Source organism: Apis florea, unplaced genomic scaffold, assembly GCF_048593485.1.
Source record: "Apis florea isolate Af1SG1 unplaced genomic scaffold, ASM4859348v1 contig_3203_pilon, whole genome shotgun sequence".
NCBI lineage: Eukaryota > Metazoa > Arthropoda > Insecta > Hymenoptera > Apidae > Apis > Apis florea.
This window is the reverse complement of record NW_028256723.1, coordinates 5,204,215-5,220,582: the sequence shown is the minus strand read 5'-3', so window position 1 is coordinate 5,220,582 and position 16,368 is coordinate 5,204,215. Positions and strand designations below refer to the sequence as shown.

Genomic DNA, 16,368 nt, shown 5'->3' with positions numbered 1-16,368 from the left:
ACTATTCGTTATGAACATCAATTATTAGAAGAATTATAATTGTATGAATATATGATGGCAAAATTTTTAAATATTTTGCTATTTTAATTTTTTTTTAAATTAGAATACTTTATAAAATTATTTTCTAAATTTTTTTACTATATATAATATATATATATATAATTTATAAATTTTTTATAATTAAAAGTAGAAAATAAAAAATGCAAAAACAATGATGAAATAATTACAACAATTTTTATCGATCTTTTTATTGAATATTATTACTATACTGTCTATATGTGTATAGAAGTCGTATTTTTGATACAATTTTTTTTATCGTGAAATATATTAATTAGATTCTATGATTCATACCATTTAGATTTTTTCAATTCTATCGATTTTAATTTATCTTTATATTTATTTACAAGTTTCTCCAAATTTATGTCATTGTGGTTTATTTTTGTCTTTTGTTTTGGCTGTAAAAAAAATTTAAAATTAAAAAATATAATTAAAATACAATAATTAATATAAAATATGAAATATATGTAAACTACAAAAAATGTGATATAGATAATTTAATAAGATAACATAGACATTTTAAAAATATTTACCTTGATTTTATTTTGATCGTTAATTTTTTGTTTTCTTTTCATATCTAATTTTTTAGATAATTTTTTAATTTTTTTTTCTTTTTTTATTGCTCGATTATGCACTATTGCTTGAGTTTTTAAATTATGTTTCGATCGCAATTTATTTACACCAGGTTTTCCAATCATTCCAGCATATGGTTTTTTAAACTCATCTACATTTTCAGTTTTTAATTTCTTTTCTGGAACTTCTTCATTCGTATTTTCTTTTTTTCTTTTCATTTTATTCCCCGTCCAAAGAGGATTATTCTCCCGACTTTTTTCAAGTCTCTTTCGCTTAGCATTTACCATAATCCGATTTTCTATCGAGAATGACACGATTGGTCTCTAAATAAGTAAAAAAAATATACAAGAATTTGTAAAAATTTATATTTATATTATATCTATATTATTATTTATATTATTTTATATACATACCCTATTAGACGTAAATATATTTGGATTATTATTTACATTTCTCAAAGCTTGAAGTGCATCTTCATGTTTCGTAAATGAAATAAATCCATATTCTTTCGATTTTCCCACTCCTTTAATATCCACATCTTTTATATCTCGCATAACACGTGCCTTTATAAAATTTATTTTAAATACTTGCATTTTTTTAAAATTTTGGATATTTATATATTTATTTCATATTAAATATTTAAATTTTCTCTAATAAATACCTCTCTAATGATCGCAGTGGGAAGACTATGACGTTCAAAAATTTTTCTGAATTTAAAATCGTCTAATGTAGGTGGTAAATTATGAACAACGAGTCGCACTCTTGATACGAACATATTTAAATTTCGTAATATTTGTGATTTCCACTGTTCTATTTGTAATCGTTTTGCCATATCTGCTGCTGAAACTCCAACAGCAGCTGGACTTCCAGCTAATACAACTAAAAAATTTAAGTTTGTATATCAATTAATTTCTATTTTTGTATTTTAAAATATATAAATTTATATATATTTATGAATGTCTTTAAATAAAAATATTTTTTTTTTTTTTATAATATTTACCTCCTTCTTTTATAAGATATAAATTTCTAGAATCCTTTTGTTTATGTTGTTTTAAATTTTCTTTATTTTCAACTTCATTTTTATCTAAGGCTCTATATGCTTCAAGTATTTGATCTTCCATTTGCAATTTATTTCCTGCTGACAAACACTTTTCAGCATCTACAACTTTCTATCATAAAATTTATATAACATATTTAAAATTTATTACAAAATTTGAATACATTTAAAAAAATATTACCTTAAATTTAACAAATGCTGTTCCTCTTGAATATTCAGTCAATGAATCTATGCATACAAGAGCATAATAAACTGGCCCAAATTGTTCCATGTATTTTTTTAATTCATGATTCTTTACAGAAAATGGTACATTTTTCAAAAATACAGTTTTTCCTTCAGAAACATCGTGAGACTCAAAACGTGGATATTTTATTTCCTTTATATCCATCTGTTTTTGTTCTTTAACTTCATTTTCTTGATCATTTTCATCATTTTCTGTTTCTACTTCTTCTAAATCATAGCTACTAAATTCATCATTTTCTGTAACAATATCATGTTTTTCATCTTCACTGTAATTGAAATATTTTAATATTAAATATTTATTAAAAAAAAATTTACGAAATTATATTCTTTCAGATTTAATTTTATAAAAAATTTAACATTAAATATAAATATTAAAATTATAAATATAATTTTAGATATGGATTATAATGAAATAATTAATAATAAAAATAATTACTTACACATTTAATTCTTCATTTGAATTTAATTTTTTTATATTATCTATATTATCTTCTACGTCACTTTCTATCTCTACTTTTACTTTTATTTCATCTTCCTGATTTATATTTTCAGAATTATTCTTAGAAAATTTATTTTTGGGTATAGCCCAATCAACTATAATAGGTCTATCTAAAAGTGGTTTTAAATTTGCATAATGTATAGCTTTAGCTGCACTTTGTACATGTTCAAATTGAACAAATGCACATCCTATTTTTGTACCATCTTCTCTTTTCAAAATTTTAATTTCTTCTATTGTGCCATATTGAGAAAAATGTTTTTCCAAATCTTCTTCCATTGCCTGCAATCATAATAAAAAATTAAAATTTTTAAAAAGAAAAATCAATATAATCCATAATATAATTATCTTACTTGGAATGATAAATTTCTAACTACAACTCTTGCTCTTTTCTTTCGATTCTTTTCTTTTAACCATTTTCTTTTCTCCTTTTTTGCATATAACAATTTTTCTTGTTTAGATTGATCTTTTTTTTCTTCAATATCTTTCTTTTTTGCTTTATTTTTGAATTTTTCATTTTTATTTTCCTCTCCATTTTCATCTGCATGATCATTATCATTTAAATTTTCTGATTCTTTTTTCAATTTTTCGCAATATTTTGATTTTGAAACAGCCCAACCACTAGATATTACTCTACCTAAAAATATATTTTTAATGTATTATTATATATATAAAAATAATTATTAAAATTATTAATATTAAAATCATATAGTTCATATTAAAATATTACCAAGAAATTCTTTTTTATTTGTATTAAATATTGCTTTTGATGCATCTTCTAATTGTTTAAATTGAATAAAACAACATCCAACTAATGTACCATCAATACGTTTTGGAAAATTTATTTCTAAAATTTCACCAAACGATTCATATAACTTTTTTACATCTTCTTTAGTTGCCTAATCATACAATAAATTAAAAAATGTAAACATATTTATATTTTAATAAAAATATAATAATATAAATTTCACAATTTTATTATACAATGAAAAATGCATTAACCTTAAATGGTATATTACGAACAATAATTCTAGGTTTCTTATTTTCATCTATATTATCAGTTATATTTTGTGTTGATTCGTTTGATTTTTGTAATTTTGTTTTCTTTCTATATATCCAAGAAAGTTTCTTCTTGTCAGTTCTACCTATTTCATTTATAATATGTATTAACTTAATAATAATCTCTTAAAATTTATTATATACATTACATACTTATATTCCGCATATTGAATGTTTACTTCTGAATTATTAAAACTTTTTTTATAAATAAACTTCCGATATCTACAATTTTATGAAACATAAAATAATTTTACTAACATTATATTAGAATCGTTTACTTTTTAGGTTAAGAGTGCCACGTGTATTACAAGTATAAGAATAGTTTTATATATAAATAAAACTCAAGTTTAAAAATTTACAATAAATTAAATAATAATAATATTGCTTCTAAAATATAGTAATTCTTAAATATAACGATTATATTTCTATATTTTTTTATAAATTTAAAAAAATAATTTTAATTTTAATTTTAAATATTAAATACAAAATATTAAATAGTAAAGTATTTGAAAAACTAGTAATAATATAATGTAACTAATGTAACGTGATTGGATAGTTTATATTAAATTATAAAATGTTATTTATAATTTATTTTTACATATTCAATGTATAAATCAAGAAAATTATATAAAATAAATTCATTCAAATATATAAATAAAGAACTGAATGTACATTATACTCATTCAATATAGTTTAAAAAATCAATGTATATATAAACATAAGATAGTAAAGTAATAATACATATTTCAAAATAGAGTCAAAAATTAATTTTAATTATAAAATTGTGATTTTATTTGATGAAAAGTCATAATCAATGAATAAAGACACAATTGTTTGATCATTTTGAGAAACTTAAATCATTTATGAAAAAGTAAATTAATTAAGAAATTAATATAAAAATTAGAAATTAAATATTAATTATACATTGACATAACAATAAAAGATAGTATATATAATCTATCTTTGTCAGAATTAGTCACACGAAATTTACCTGTAGAAAGGTTTCAAATTGGACGGAAGTACAATCGATACTTCAGAATTCGATACTGACAGAAGTATGGCCGAAAGCGGATTTTCATTTCTGCTAAAGACAAAACAGCAAACAACACAGTGAAACTATTATTATGACTGAGTTAAAAGTACTTTATTGTATCGTCTTGTTAACGTTTTTCGAGTTGACGTCACAAATTCGACCGTCCTTACATGGGCACAATAATGGTAAGTATATATTTATACTATTTTAATTATCTTCTTTCTATCACAATAATACATATCTTAAATGATGTTTCTGTGTTGTTATTCAATGAATTATTAAGAATTCTTTATTTAAAATATAATTTTGTATTAACATTACGTTTTATATTTTTCAAAAGTCATCAAATTCTTATTCTTTAAAGAAAATTGAAAGATTTATACTTACTTGTTTATAAAAATACTATACATTATGTTAATTAATAGTTTTTTTTTTTGCGTTGTTAAAATATAAATTAATTTTAATATTTATACAGAAATAATTTTTTTTGCAATTATAATTTTTTGTAATTATCTTCATATTATAAATATATTAATTAATTAGAATGACAGAAATGTACAATATTTATGATATTTTTATTAATATATTTTAATAAATAAAATATTAATATGACATTGTGAATTAAAACATAAAAAAGAAAATATTTGTAAAAATTTTATGTTATATATATGCAAAGAAACTCAACCATATAGAAATATAATATATGCTCAATAACATTTCATATTAATAATTAATAATAATTAAATAATGATTGTTACTATATATCAAAACAAATTATAAGTTTTTGAAATAATATTATGCAATTTATAATGTAGTTAGATTAATATGTTTTTTGTAAAATATATCATATATGAAAATTAATAAATTTATTTAATATTTTTTATAGCCTTCGTACAGGATGACAATGATGTTCAATATCTTTTGGACAACATACCAATATCTATGCATAAGGTTAGTTGAATTAATAAAATCAAAAATATTATATTATAAAAATTTAATAAAAATTCTTAAATTAAATAAGTATTTATAAACAAAATTATTCTATATTATTCTATGATGAAATTTTCAAAATAAAGATAGATAAAAAAATACAGAAAATATCAGAAATTTAGTACAAATATTATTTCTTTTTAAATGTTCTAATATAATAATTAACATATATTAATATATATTATTTAATACAATATATTTCTTAGTGTATAAATATAATTTTATAAATATATAATATTAAATTTTTCTTTTAGGATTTTACTAATACAGTACAGGGAACTGGGTAAGGACAATGAAATACTCATTATAAATACAATAATATTAAATAAAAACAGGAAAGATTTTTATTATAATTTTTTTTTTGTTTTGATTTTACTATATATAGTATATAAAAAATAATTAAAAATTTTTAAATTCTTCTTAATATTATACTATGAAAAATACATAAATGTAATTCAAAATGTAGAATATTACATATATATTTATTATATTATATAATAATTTTTGCCAATTTTATTATTTATTTATTTAATTAAAATAATATTGCATATTTAAATGATTGCTTTCAAATTTTATATTTTATTATATATTTCTTTATTGTGATGATTTTAAATTACTTTCCTTCATATCTTTTCTATTTTTTAATTTTAATTATTATAAATATATTTATAAAAATTATTATTCAATATACTAAAATTTTAAACTTACTTTTTTAAGAGATACAACATCAGAAGAAGATAAAACACAAGATTCATTATCTTATGTTTATTTTGAACCACATATTTTGGACTTTAAAGAGAGGTACATAAGTCTTAATTTTATATCATATTAATATAAATGAATATTCATATAATGGATTAATGGATGGATATAATGGATATTATGGATTTTTTCTTCTTTAGACAACTTGGTATACCCCACCAAGAAACTGTGATCTTATTTAATAGAGATCATAACAAAACAATTCACCTTTTATCAATATCTGGAAATACACGTCATTTCCATTCATCATTCTTTCGAAATAAAGTAAGTTTCTTTATGATACAAATTTTTATGTAGTATTAAATAATTAAATATTAAATAATTTTTGTTTTGATATAAATAATATATGTGAATGTAAATATTTTATATGTAATAATATATAGATATATAAAGCATAATGAAATGATTTATTTAATTTAAAATTTTATCTATTTATATAAAATTTATTTATTTGTTAATTTTCATTGTATAATTTTCCATTTAAATTTCGAAAAATATGAAAATATTTAAAGAGACTATTTAAAAAGATCAACTAAATAATTATATTATATTATTTTATTATATATATTTATTTATTTATAAATTATTTTAAAAATTATTTATTTATATAAATTAAAGTAAATAAAATTATAAAATCATGCAAAATAGAAATAAAATTCAATCAGTTTTACACATTATTATAATTTGATTTGTATAGGTAATTCCACCATTGAGGAACACAACATTTGATGTTGTCTTTCTTGGTCGTGAAGAAGGTGACATTGATACACATCTTTTTATACATACAGCAGATGGAACTGTGAAATATCAAGTAACCAATTTATATAATATGTTATATATATTGCAAATTCTAAATATATTTTTCTTTATTAAGAATTCTTTTTCAGGTAAAAGGAATAAGTGTTAGTAGTCCATATCGACTCAGACCTGTAGTAGGTGTTAAATTACCTTTAAATGCAACATTTACTCCACTTATATATATGCACAATCCACATGCAGAAGCTTTACAAGTAGGTATTTAATATTTATATTTTTTATACTAAAAAATTTTAAATTTATTTATTTATTTATATTCAATTATCTGTATTTTATATTTAATTAAAAAGGTATTAGAGGTATATAGTAGTGGTGGAGAATTTCAATTAGAATTGCCATCAGGAGAAGCAGAAGGATCACGTGAGCTATGGGAAATCCCACCATATCAAACAAAACCTATCATAAGACTACATTTTAATGCTTACACAGAAAAGAATCATACTGCATATATTAGGTTTGTATCATTATGTATATAAAATATATACAGATAAATTTGATTTTAATTTATTTTAAATAATTATTAATATTATTTAGATATATCATTTTTAATTATTAATATTTTTCTTAATTACAGACTTAAAATAAATAATACATCAGAAGTACTTGTTGTAACAGTTGAAGTTGAAGTAAAAAGTGGTGCTGGTCTTCATTGGGGTGGGAGTTCTGGAGTAATTAATTTAGGTATGGGAGGTTCATTGCAACCTCCTATTCAATATCCTATTGCTTTGAAAAATTCAGCAAAAAAACCAATAAAAGTTATGGTAAATAATTCTAAAATATTTAATTAAAAAATTATTTATTTTACGATATATATATATATATATATATATATATATATATATATATATAATGTTTACTTACATACAATAAATTTTTTATATTTAATTAATGGTAATTCTTTGTATATTTTGTAGAATATAATTAGTACGCCAGTTTCTAAAGCATTAAAACTTCATTTCGAGCAAGCGGTAATTCCAGGAGATACCGATATACCAATTGCTATAGGAGCATTAATTTATGATTGTATGTAATTTTAAATTATATAATAAGATATATTTATATTGTTTATTATATAATAAGATATATATATTTGATTTTAGGGAAGACTGGTTTAGAATTACAACATTTTAAAGGAAAATTAGTGATAAAAGCTATAGGTTCGGGTGGTTCTAGTCAAAAATTAACAATCCCATGGATAGCACAAGTTTTACAAGGTGGATTAGAAGTAAACGCATCAATTACGCATTATTGTTCTCTCCAATCTAATCAAACACGAAATTTTAGCGTTGTTAATAAATTTAAATTACCATTAGCTATTACAAATGTCACAATGTCATCACATGTAAAAACACTTTTTACAGTAAGTGGATTTTTTAAAGTTTAAATGATAATACAGAATTTCAAGAAGAAATTTTACTGAAAATTAAAATTATAATAATGTAGTTTATTTAAACTTCATTATAAATAATTATTGCTATAATTAATTAATATAATTATAACTAATTAAATAGTTATAAAATTAATAACAAATTATTTATGAAATTGAAAGTATAAATTTCTAATTTTATAGATAAAAAATTTTATTCCAAGAGTAATAAAACCAGAACAAAAAGTGAATATATTTTCATTACAACTCGCAAAAGATAGGAAAACTGATAATGTAAAAATGGAATCATCAATTTTAATTCATTCAAATGTTTCTGTGACGGAAGTTCCATTATTAAGTTATGATGGAAAAGTAAGAAAAATTGTTCCTGAAGAACGAGAAAATGATGAGGGTACAATGAATTTTGGTACTGTGGGAAGTGGAACTGAAAACGAGGCTATTTTTGCTTTGGAAAATCAAAATCCAATTAACATAGATTTACATGGATGGGGAGTTAATATGCCTGGTGCAGTGTTAGAACTTATGGGTTGTCAAAGAGGTCCGGCTGATTTATTAGATAAAGAACTTCGTAATATAACTGTATGCAGTCATACAGGCAATGTAAATAACAATAATTATGAAAAATATTTATAATAATTTAATAATTATAAATTGTAAGATTAATAAAATTTAATTATTTAATTTTAGCAATACATAAAACCTGGTCATTTAGCTATTTTTAAAATTAAAGTAAAAACTCCAATAGTCGAGGAAGATACAATTGTAGGTGATGTATTCGTTAGAACGACTTATGAAAGATTTATTTTACCAGTTTACATGCGTGTTGCACACGGAAGAATTTCTCTGAAAAAACTTATTTTTACGGATTGTTTTCCTGTAAATAATTATAATATTTCGTAATTATAAATAATTATAAATATTTCGTAAATGTAATCACAAAAAGATTTTTTATAAAAATTTCTTTTTTTAATCTTTTTTATTGTAATAACTTTGCAGGGGTCAATTTGCGTACAGCAAGTTAAGGTATATTCAACATTTGTAAAACCCATGCAAGTAACTCAAATCACATCTATAAATAAAGATAATAGAATAAAATATATACCTTTAGAAGAAGCATCAATGCCTGTTATAACAAAAGGTGAAAATTATATTGGTTCAGTAAGAATTGAACCATCAGTGACATGCAAACATTATTGTTATTTAGGCTTGTCATTGGATAGTAATGGTATATTAATTATTCTGTTATATGCTTTTATATTATTAATTTCTAATTTAATGCTATTTAAATACAATTTTTTTCGTTTAATTAATATTTAAATATATTATTTAAAAATTCTCTTTGTATTCTATTGCAGCTGGTAAACAGTGGTTGAATACTTTGGCCCTTCCTTCACATACAAGAGATTCTGACTTAAATTTATTAAATACTAGATACACACGTTTTCTTAATTCTACAGGCGGTCGTTCTTGGGATAATGTTACGATGCGCTTAGATACAACAGAAGTTCGTGGGCACAAATTTTATTTGAATATAAAACCACATTGGCCCAGTTTATTGACTGGTTTTGGTAATAGTAAAAATAAAGTCGCTTTAGTATTTCCTTTGACACAAATTGGAAATACATCTCATAACACAATTAAAATATATAATCCAAGCATCAATCCTTTAATAATACAATTAGTTATGGATTGGAATTATCCACAAGGAACGAGACTTTATCATTCATTACCTGCTAAGTATGTACTCTTTGAATAGAAAAAAATTTATAAGATATCACTTATATATCATATCTATATTAATATGCTTTTATATATAGGTTTAAATTCACATGTGTAGAATGTGGATCTACAATTGCAGAAGAATTCAAACTAGAAGAAAATATAACAGATAAAGAAAGATTTGAAAGAGAATGGGATATTACAATAGCATCACAATCAATTCCTTTATATTTAAAACCTTCTGAATCAAGAACTATTCAAATATCATATACACCTTTTTCAGCATCTTTATCATCTGCACTTTTATATATTAGGTAAATTTTATTTATATATAAATAAATAATATAAAATAATTATATTATATAATATAATATAAATATAAATATTAAATAAATATTATATAATCGTTCATAAAATTGAATAAGCAAATAAGAAATATCATTAAATATATAAATATTATATAATAAAATTAAATAAATAATATAAAATAATATTTATATTATATATATATATATATATATATATATATATAAATAATTATTTCAATAATTTTATATTGAATTCATAAAATTTAAAAAATAAATAATAAATTATTTTATTTCCAATAATTGTAGAAATAATATGACTATCTTGGAAGTATTACGTGTTATGGGACAAGGAGCAAATGCACAATTTAGATTTGGAAATCGAAAACCAGGTTCTACTACACCTTTATTATTCGAACTTGCGGATAAACATCTTAAAGATTGTGAACGTATGTACGTTTCTTCGCCCTCATTCTATCATTAAGCAGAATGGAAAATGGGAGCATTTTATCAAAAATTATTATTTATTTAATAAATTATCAATCCGAATAAAATAATATTTGGAAAAAATTATTTAATGATGAATTTTTTTCTAAATAATAGGAGAGCGATTTAAACGAAATTCGGCTCCAAATCTGACAGTTAAGAGATCTTTTATGGCAAGAAATACAGGAGAACTTCCTATAGAAATTTACGATTTTTTTATTAACGGTTTACGCTGCGAAGGATATGGTTTCAAGATATTGAATTGCATGCCATTTAAATTGAATCCAAATGCCACGAAAAAAGTGGAAATAGCATTTACGCCAGATTTCACTTTATCACGTATCGAAAGAAAACTTTTGATATCTACAAGTTTAGGCTCTGATAGTGATATCGAAGATGGTATAGTAATACTTAATTTACTCGCTACACTTCCTCCACATTCTTTGGAAGTTTGCACAGCTGTACTTGCGAGACCCTCATGGGAATATGCAGTGCAATGGGCAGCTATAAGTCTTTCATCAATATTATTAATATGTGTTCTCGCAATTTCATTTCTTGAAGCGGATCGAATATTACGGGGAGCTTTAGTTAGCTTTTCAAGAGAAAGTTCAGTTCAACCACCGCTAGATTTAAGACTATTATCACATATGCCTTTACATTCAGCGCAAGATTCGATTTCTTTAAAAGAGAAATTAATAAACGAAGAAAAGCAAAAAATAATGAAAAGAGAGGAATATCCAGATTGGGCATTGATGAATGTAAAAAAATATAAGGATAAAGATAACGTGCAAAAAGGATTAAAAATTCCTGATTGGTCTGCAGATGAGGAACGCAGATTTAAGTTGGATACCGAGGCGAAAGATATATTGTCCTTTAAACGTTGCGAAGAATCAACATTAGATAACAGTAACGTTATAAGCAATATTACATTTGGTGCCAAGAAAAGAAATAATAAAAAGCAAAATAATGTACAAGAGGTTCAAACAGATAATTGTGTCGCAGAAAATGCGTTTTCAGATATTCAAGGAACTCAAGAAAAAAAATACACTATAAGTACATTTACAAAGACAAGTCCTGTAATAAATAGGAAAGGAAAGTCTAATCAAACAATAAATATTAAAACAGAAACAAAGTTGGTCGATCATGAAGTTCAAGTTGATACTACAGGACTTCTTAATAATACTCGAAATAATAAATTAGATAATAAAAAAAAACAAACTGTGGTTGGAAATAGCAATAATGGTCATGTATCCTTCAAAAAATTCGAGTCAAATAGTAATCAAAGAAACATTCATCTTTCTGAAGAAGAAACATCATCTACAACAACGGAAAGTTCTGTTCAAGATGATTCTCCCTTATGTAAGGTAAGAATATTGTTTAAATTATATATATAAATTAAATTAATAAATTTGTTTTATGAATTACGAAATATTTTAATGATAAAAAATATTATTTATTACAGAATTTTGATCAATCTTGTGGAAAATCTGATAAATTACAAAGAAAACCTGTAACTAAAAAGACTAAGCCCCAATCAATTACTTCTGTGCCATGTGTAGATTATAGAGATAATTATGAAGGTGACTGTGATGACGATGAATATGATAAAGAAAGACATAATAATCCAAATAGATGGAAAACAAATACAAGATCTACTATGAAACATCATATTCATGCAACACGTACGGTTGAGTCATCTTTCAAATTACCTCGGCAAAATAAAAATCCTCCTAGGAAAGATAAAGGATCTCAGAAACGACGGGGCATTGATAAGGGACATATAAAAAGTACATAAAATACATATACATAATATAAACATAAGATATTAATAAATTAACAAAAAAATATTTATATAACTTTTAATGAAATTTTAATTAATTATTTTATTTTATTATAGCAACAACATTAAATGGAAATGTTAACCAAAAAGAAGATTCAATGCGAACGCTGGGAGCAATTTCTACTCCATTGCCACCACCACCATCATGTTGGGGTGAAAATCGAGCTAGATTTAGCGATGTCGTAGCACGAAATCAAGAAAATATTTCGCCGTTTTCGAACTTAAATAAGTTACATAAAACTCAAACGCATAATATACCAATGGTTTTCAATAATGACACCAAAGATTTAGATTATACAAAACAGCAATCGAATCAAGAATTAATATCGAGAACGAAGGAATACAGAATGATATCAAAATCTCCATCTCTTTGTATTCAATCTATTGAAAAAGAAAAGCCACTCAGTCAGGATTCATTGAAGATACAGAATAATTCGCAACATTCAAATAGTTATTTCATAAATGCCTTTACGGAATCACCGGCAAGTTAAAAGATAATTGAATTCATTGTTATATAATATTAATATTAAGTTATAATTTGAACTTCCCTTTTTCAGTTTGAACGAGAATTGGTTCCATATGATGATCTTCCAGAAACTGATGAACCATTAATGGAATTAGAAAGTCCAGAAGAAGATACACGATGTCAGTTATGGGAAGACAATAATCCTATGCTTAAATTATTATCTGATAGTACAAGTGGATTTCAATTGGAATCAGCAAAATCTTCAGAAAAACCTCCAATGCTAACAGATACATTAAAAGGTGAAAAATATATACATAATAATCTGAGTAAGAATTCAAATTAATTTAAATAAGATATTGAGATTAATTTAAAAACTTATATATCAAATAAATTTTCTTTTTTATAAAATATTACATAATTATAATAATATAATATTTTTTTAATTTAAAATAAACAAATTATTATAAATTTATATTTATAGATAATTGGGTAACAGTTGAAACAAATTGGGAACCCTTATATACTAGAGCAGCAGTAGGAGAAGAAAGAAGCGGTGTTTGGGGAATAAATACAGGGGGTGTATGGGCTGCTGGTCCATGGGGTGCAGCTACGCCGCCTGTAGTTTCACAATTATCTTCATTACAAACAGAAACGGATACACAAGTAAAAAAATAATAATTTTATATATATATATATCTTGATTTTATTATATTTTAAAATGATCTTATTTAAAATATTTTATATTTTACATTTTTATTATGAAATATTTAATTATTTTATATCTTATTTATTATTTTAGGAAAGATCAGGTTTCGATCCATTTCGTTCACTCAGTACAATATGGACGCCATCATCTTCAGAGTCTTGGAAAAAAAAACACGAAGACTAATCTCGTTTCCAAAAATTTTCGATATTGTATCTTGTGATATCTAGACCTGGTTAAAGCAATTTTTTTCTAATATGGAAAGTAATAATGTATTTATTAGCAACACCTTTCGTGATCGATAACGCTTAAACTACCAGCTGGTTTTTGTTATTATTCATGTTTTTGCGTATTTGTGATATGTTGTTGAATAGTACCTCGCATAATAATACGAATAAGTTTGGACAAAAAAATTGTTTTGTACTCGTTAAATTTTTATGTTATCATTTATTGACTTATGTTATTATTGGTATTTTAGCATGATATGTTGAACTATTATTGATTTGAAATCACAAGTTTTTTTTATGATTCCTAGTTAGAATGACCAACTAAAGTCTGAATTGGAAATAATAAATGAAACATAGAATAATCAAAAAAATGAATTTTTAAAAGCAAAAATGTTTCTAGTTTATGAATTTTGTCTTTTGATTAATTGTTTTTTTTATACTTTCTACATAATATAAATGAAAAATAATCACAATACTCAAAGAATGTTGGTCTTGATGTTACATAAAAAGAGGTAATAATTAAGTTATTTGGAACGAGTGAGAACTGTGATTTTTATAGTCTTGACTTGTAGAAATTTCTTTGGTAAGTTTTCAAAACATTTTACAAAGTTGTGATGTATACAAAACAAAATAAAAATGTGTACCTACTCTTCAAGACTGGTAATTGCTGTGTTTTAATAATTTGAATCTTATATTCATAAATAATGTTCTAAAAAAGTGACTTATAATATTTAATAATTTTTAATAGTAATTTAAAAATTTAGTTATTAATTCTACTAAAGCTTTAATGATAATAGAAATGTTATGTTTGAATAAAACAATAATTTAATAAAATTAGTTTTATTACAAAAATAGTGTAATATACATTTATGAAATTTTATACATTTTTTTTACAATAACACAATGACTACTTGCAATTTTATATTATGTGTTAAAAAAATCACAGTTATAATATTTGCATATTACAGATATTTAATATATAACATAATTTATTATAAACTTTCTTCTTTTAACTTTAATATAAAATGCATAAAATTATAATTATTTGTTACAGATTATAAAATTGTTTGTCTACAACCAGGTTTTGTCATATTATTCATAACTCGTGATTTAGTTTGTTGTATCCTTTGGAGCAATAGCTGTAAATGTAAATATTGAATGTGAAAAATTCATTTATAAGCCTGTAGTCAAGTTATTTATAAAAATTTATGCTTTATTTCAATTTAAATATTTATACATACTATATTTTCATTTTCTATTTTCTTTTGTAATTTCTTTCTATTTATTGCAGAACTACTTATTCGTGAAGGTGGGATATTTTCATAAAATACTTTTTCTTTTGGTTTCTGTTGTGCCATTATCTTTCTTAACAAAATTTGATTCTCCCATTCGATTTTTCGTATTTCTTCATCTGTAAAACTCATATTTTTTCTTCTATTTTTTACTTGTTTGATTCCTATGGAATTATCTTCAGATATTGAACTTCTACCAATAGAATTTATAATTTCATTGTTTTGCGTTATATTTTCAGATTTTTCCTGTTCGTTTTTAATTTCCTCGTGACTAAATTTGCGCGTACTGATTTGAGGATGAGGAGAAAAATGAGAGTCATTAAGTGATCTTAATGTACCATTAGTTTCTTCAGATTCATCATAAGATTCATCAGAACAAAATGAATCATTACTATAAATAGAATCTTCATCTATAGTATCTGCAGTATCTTTTAATTGATCTGCAGTTAGTTCAATATCTTTTGGAGTTTTCAGTTCTAAATCACAAGCATTTTCTTCATCCGTTTCTTCTTCATCCACCTCATGTATACTGGGCACATGATTGAAACTGTCTTTCATTTCAGAAAACTGTTCATGAACTATTTCATCTGTCAATGTTAATGTATATTGACACTTACAATCAGGCTGAGTATCTTTTAAACATGACATGAGAATAAATGTCAATAAAATATTTTGTAAAAAAAAGATAAAATTATTAATAGTACAAAATTGATCCGAGAATATTTTCAGGTTAAGAAATAAGTGTAATACGTGTTTCAATAACCATGGTAACCAAATAACAAAACAAAATAATTTCTAATTAAACGTTATCAAATATAAGTAAGCTATATATTGCTATGATATGTTTATAAATTAAA

General features: G+C 22.9%; 3 protein-coding genes across 7 annotated transcripts; 1 reads left to right on the top strand and 2 right to left on the bottom strand.

Moving 5' to 3' along the window:
* Positions 1 to 232: 232 nt before the first annotated feature.
* Positions 233 to 4,665, bottom strand: LOC100869348 (RNA-binding protein 28). 3 transcript variants are annotated; one of them, XM_086911237.1, is made up of 12 exons: positions 4,477 to 4,665; positions 3,639 to 3,707; positions 3,429 to 3,571; positions 3,157 to 3,325; positions 2,780 to 3,063; positions 2,371 to 2,708; positions 1,869 to 2,196; positions 1,631 to 1,799; positions 1,292 to 1,509; positions 1,044 to 1,193; positions 591 to 953; positions 233 to 455 (listed from the first exon to the last, which is right to left on the bottom strand). In XM_086911237.1, the coding sequence occupies exons 2-12, from the start codon at positions 3,649 to 3,651 to the stop codon at positions 339 to 341; spliced, it is 2,292 nt and encodes a 763-aa protein (XP_086767363.1). In that variant the 5' UTR covers positions 3,652 to 3,707; positions 4,477 to 4,665; the 3' UTR covers positions 233 to 338. The 3 variants fall into 3 exon arrangements, with proteins under 3 accessions (XP_086767363.1, XP_086767364.1, XP_031772619.2); XM_086911238.1 differs by lacking the exon at positions 4,477 to 4,665 and adding an exon at positions 4,084 to 4,149; XM_031916759.2 differs by lacking the exon at positions 4,477 to 4,665 and having other exon boundaries at positions 3,639 to 3,984.
* On the top strand, positions 4,562 to 15,071 carry Tmem131 (Transmembrane protein 131). 3 transcript variants are annotated; one of them, XM_086911229.1, is made up of 23 exons: positions 4,562 to 4,703; positions 5,405 to 5,469; positions 5,763 to 5,791; positions 6,226 to 6,309; positions 6,411 to 6,534; positions 6,968 to 7,081; positions 7,158 to 7,280; positions 7,377 to 7,540; positions 7,661 to 7,847; positions 8,001 to 8,109; positions 8,187 to 8,446; positions 8,657 to 9,073; positions 9,161 to 9,349; positions 9,470 to 9,611; positions 9,829 to 10,210; positions 10,291 to 10,506; positions 10,807 to 10,946; positions 11,101 to 12,347; positions 12,446 to 12,770; positions 12,881 to 13,305; positions 13,381 to 13,588; positions 13,771 to 13,952; positions 14,089 to 15,071. In XM_086911229.1, the coding sequence occupies exons 1-23, from the start codon at positions 4,610 to 4,612 to the stop codon at positions 14,176 to 14,178; spliced, it is 5,316 nt and encodes a 1,771-aa protein (XP_086767355.1). In that variant the 5' UTR covers positions 4,562 to 4,609; the 3' UTR covers positions 14,179 to 15,071. The 3 variants fall into 3 exon arrangements, with proteins under 3 accessions (XP_086767355.1, XP_003693991.3, XP_086767356.1); XM_003693943.4 differs by having other exon boundaries at positions 9,470 to 9,698; XM_086911230.1 differs by lacking the exon at positions 9,161 to 9,349 and having other exon boundaries at positions 9,470 to 9,698.
* Positions 15,044 to 16,365, bottom strand: LOC100865502 (uncharacterized). Its single transcript, XM_003693776.3, has 2 exons — positions 15,461 to 16,365; positions 15,044 to 15,358 (listed from the first exon to the last, which is right to left on the bottom strand). Exons 1-2 carry the CDS (start codon positions 16,157 to 16,159, stop codon positions 15,275 to 15,277), a joined length of 783 nt encoding a protein of 260 aa, XP_003693824.1. The 5' UTR covers positions 16,160 to 16,365; the 3' UTR covers positions 15,044 to 15,274.
* Between the last annotated feature and the right edge of the window lie 3 nt (positions 16,366 to 16,368).

Excerpts from the sequence above, each read along its gene's own strand:
- Tmem131 (XM_003693943.4), top strand. The coding sequence starts at position 4,610 with ATGACTGAGTTAAAAGTACTTTATTGTATCGTCTTGTTAACGTTTTTC. Across the intron at positions 10,947-11,100 it reads ACATCTTAAAGATTGTGAAC|GAGAGCGATTTAAACGAAAT; the intron begins GTATGTACGTTT and ends TCTAAATAATAG. Across the intron at positions 13,589-13,770 it reads GCTAACAGATACATTAAAAG|ATAATTGGGTAACAGTTGAA; the intron begins GTGAAAAATATA and ends TTATATTTATAG.
- LOC100865502 (XM_003693776.3), bottom strand. The coding sequence starts at position 16,159 with ATGTCATGTTTAAAAGATACTCAGCCTGATTGTAAGTGTCAATATACA. Across the intron at positions 15,359-15,460 it reads AAATAGAAAATGAAAATATA|CTATTGCTCCAAAGGATACA; the intron begins GTATGTATAAAT and ends TTACATTTACAG.
- LOC100869348 (XM_086911237.1), bottom strand. Across the intron at positions 3,064-3,156 it reads AAATAAAAAAGAATTTCTTG|GTAGAGTAATATCTAGTGGT; the intron begins GTAATATTTTAA and ends ATATATTTTTAG. Across the intron at positions 1,800-1,868 it reads CAGCATTTGTTAAATTTAAG|AAAGTTGTAGATGCTGAAAA; the intron begins GTAATATTTTTT and ends ATTTTATGATAG.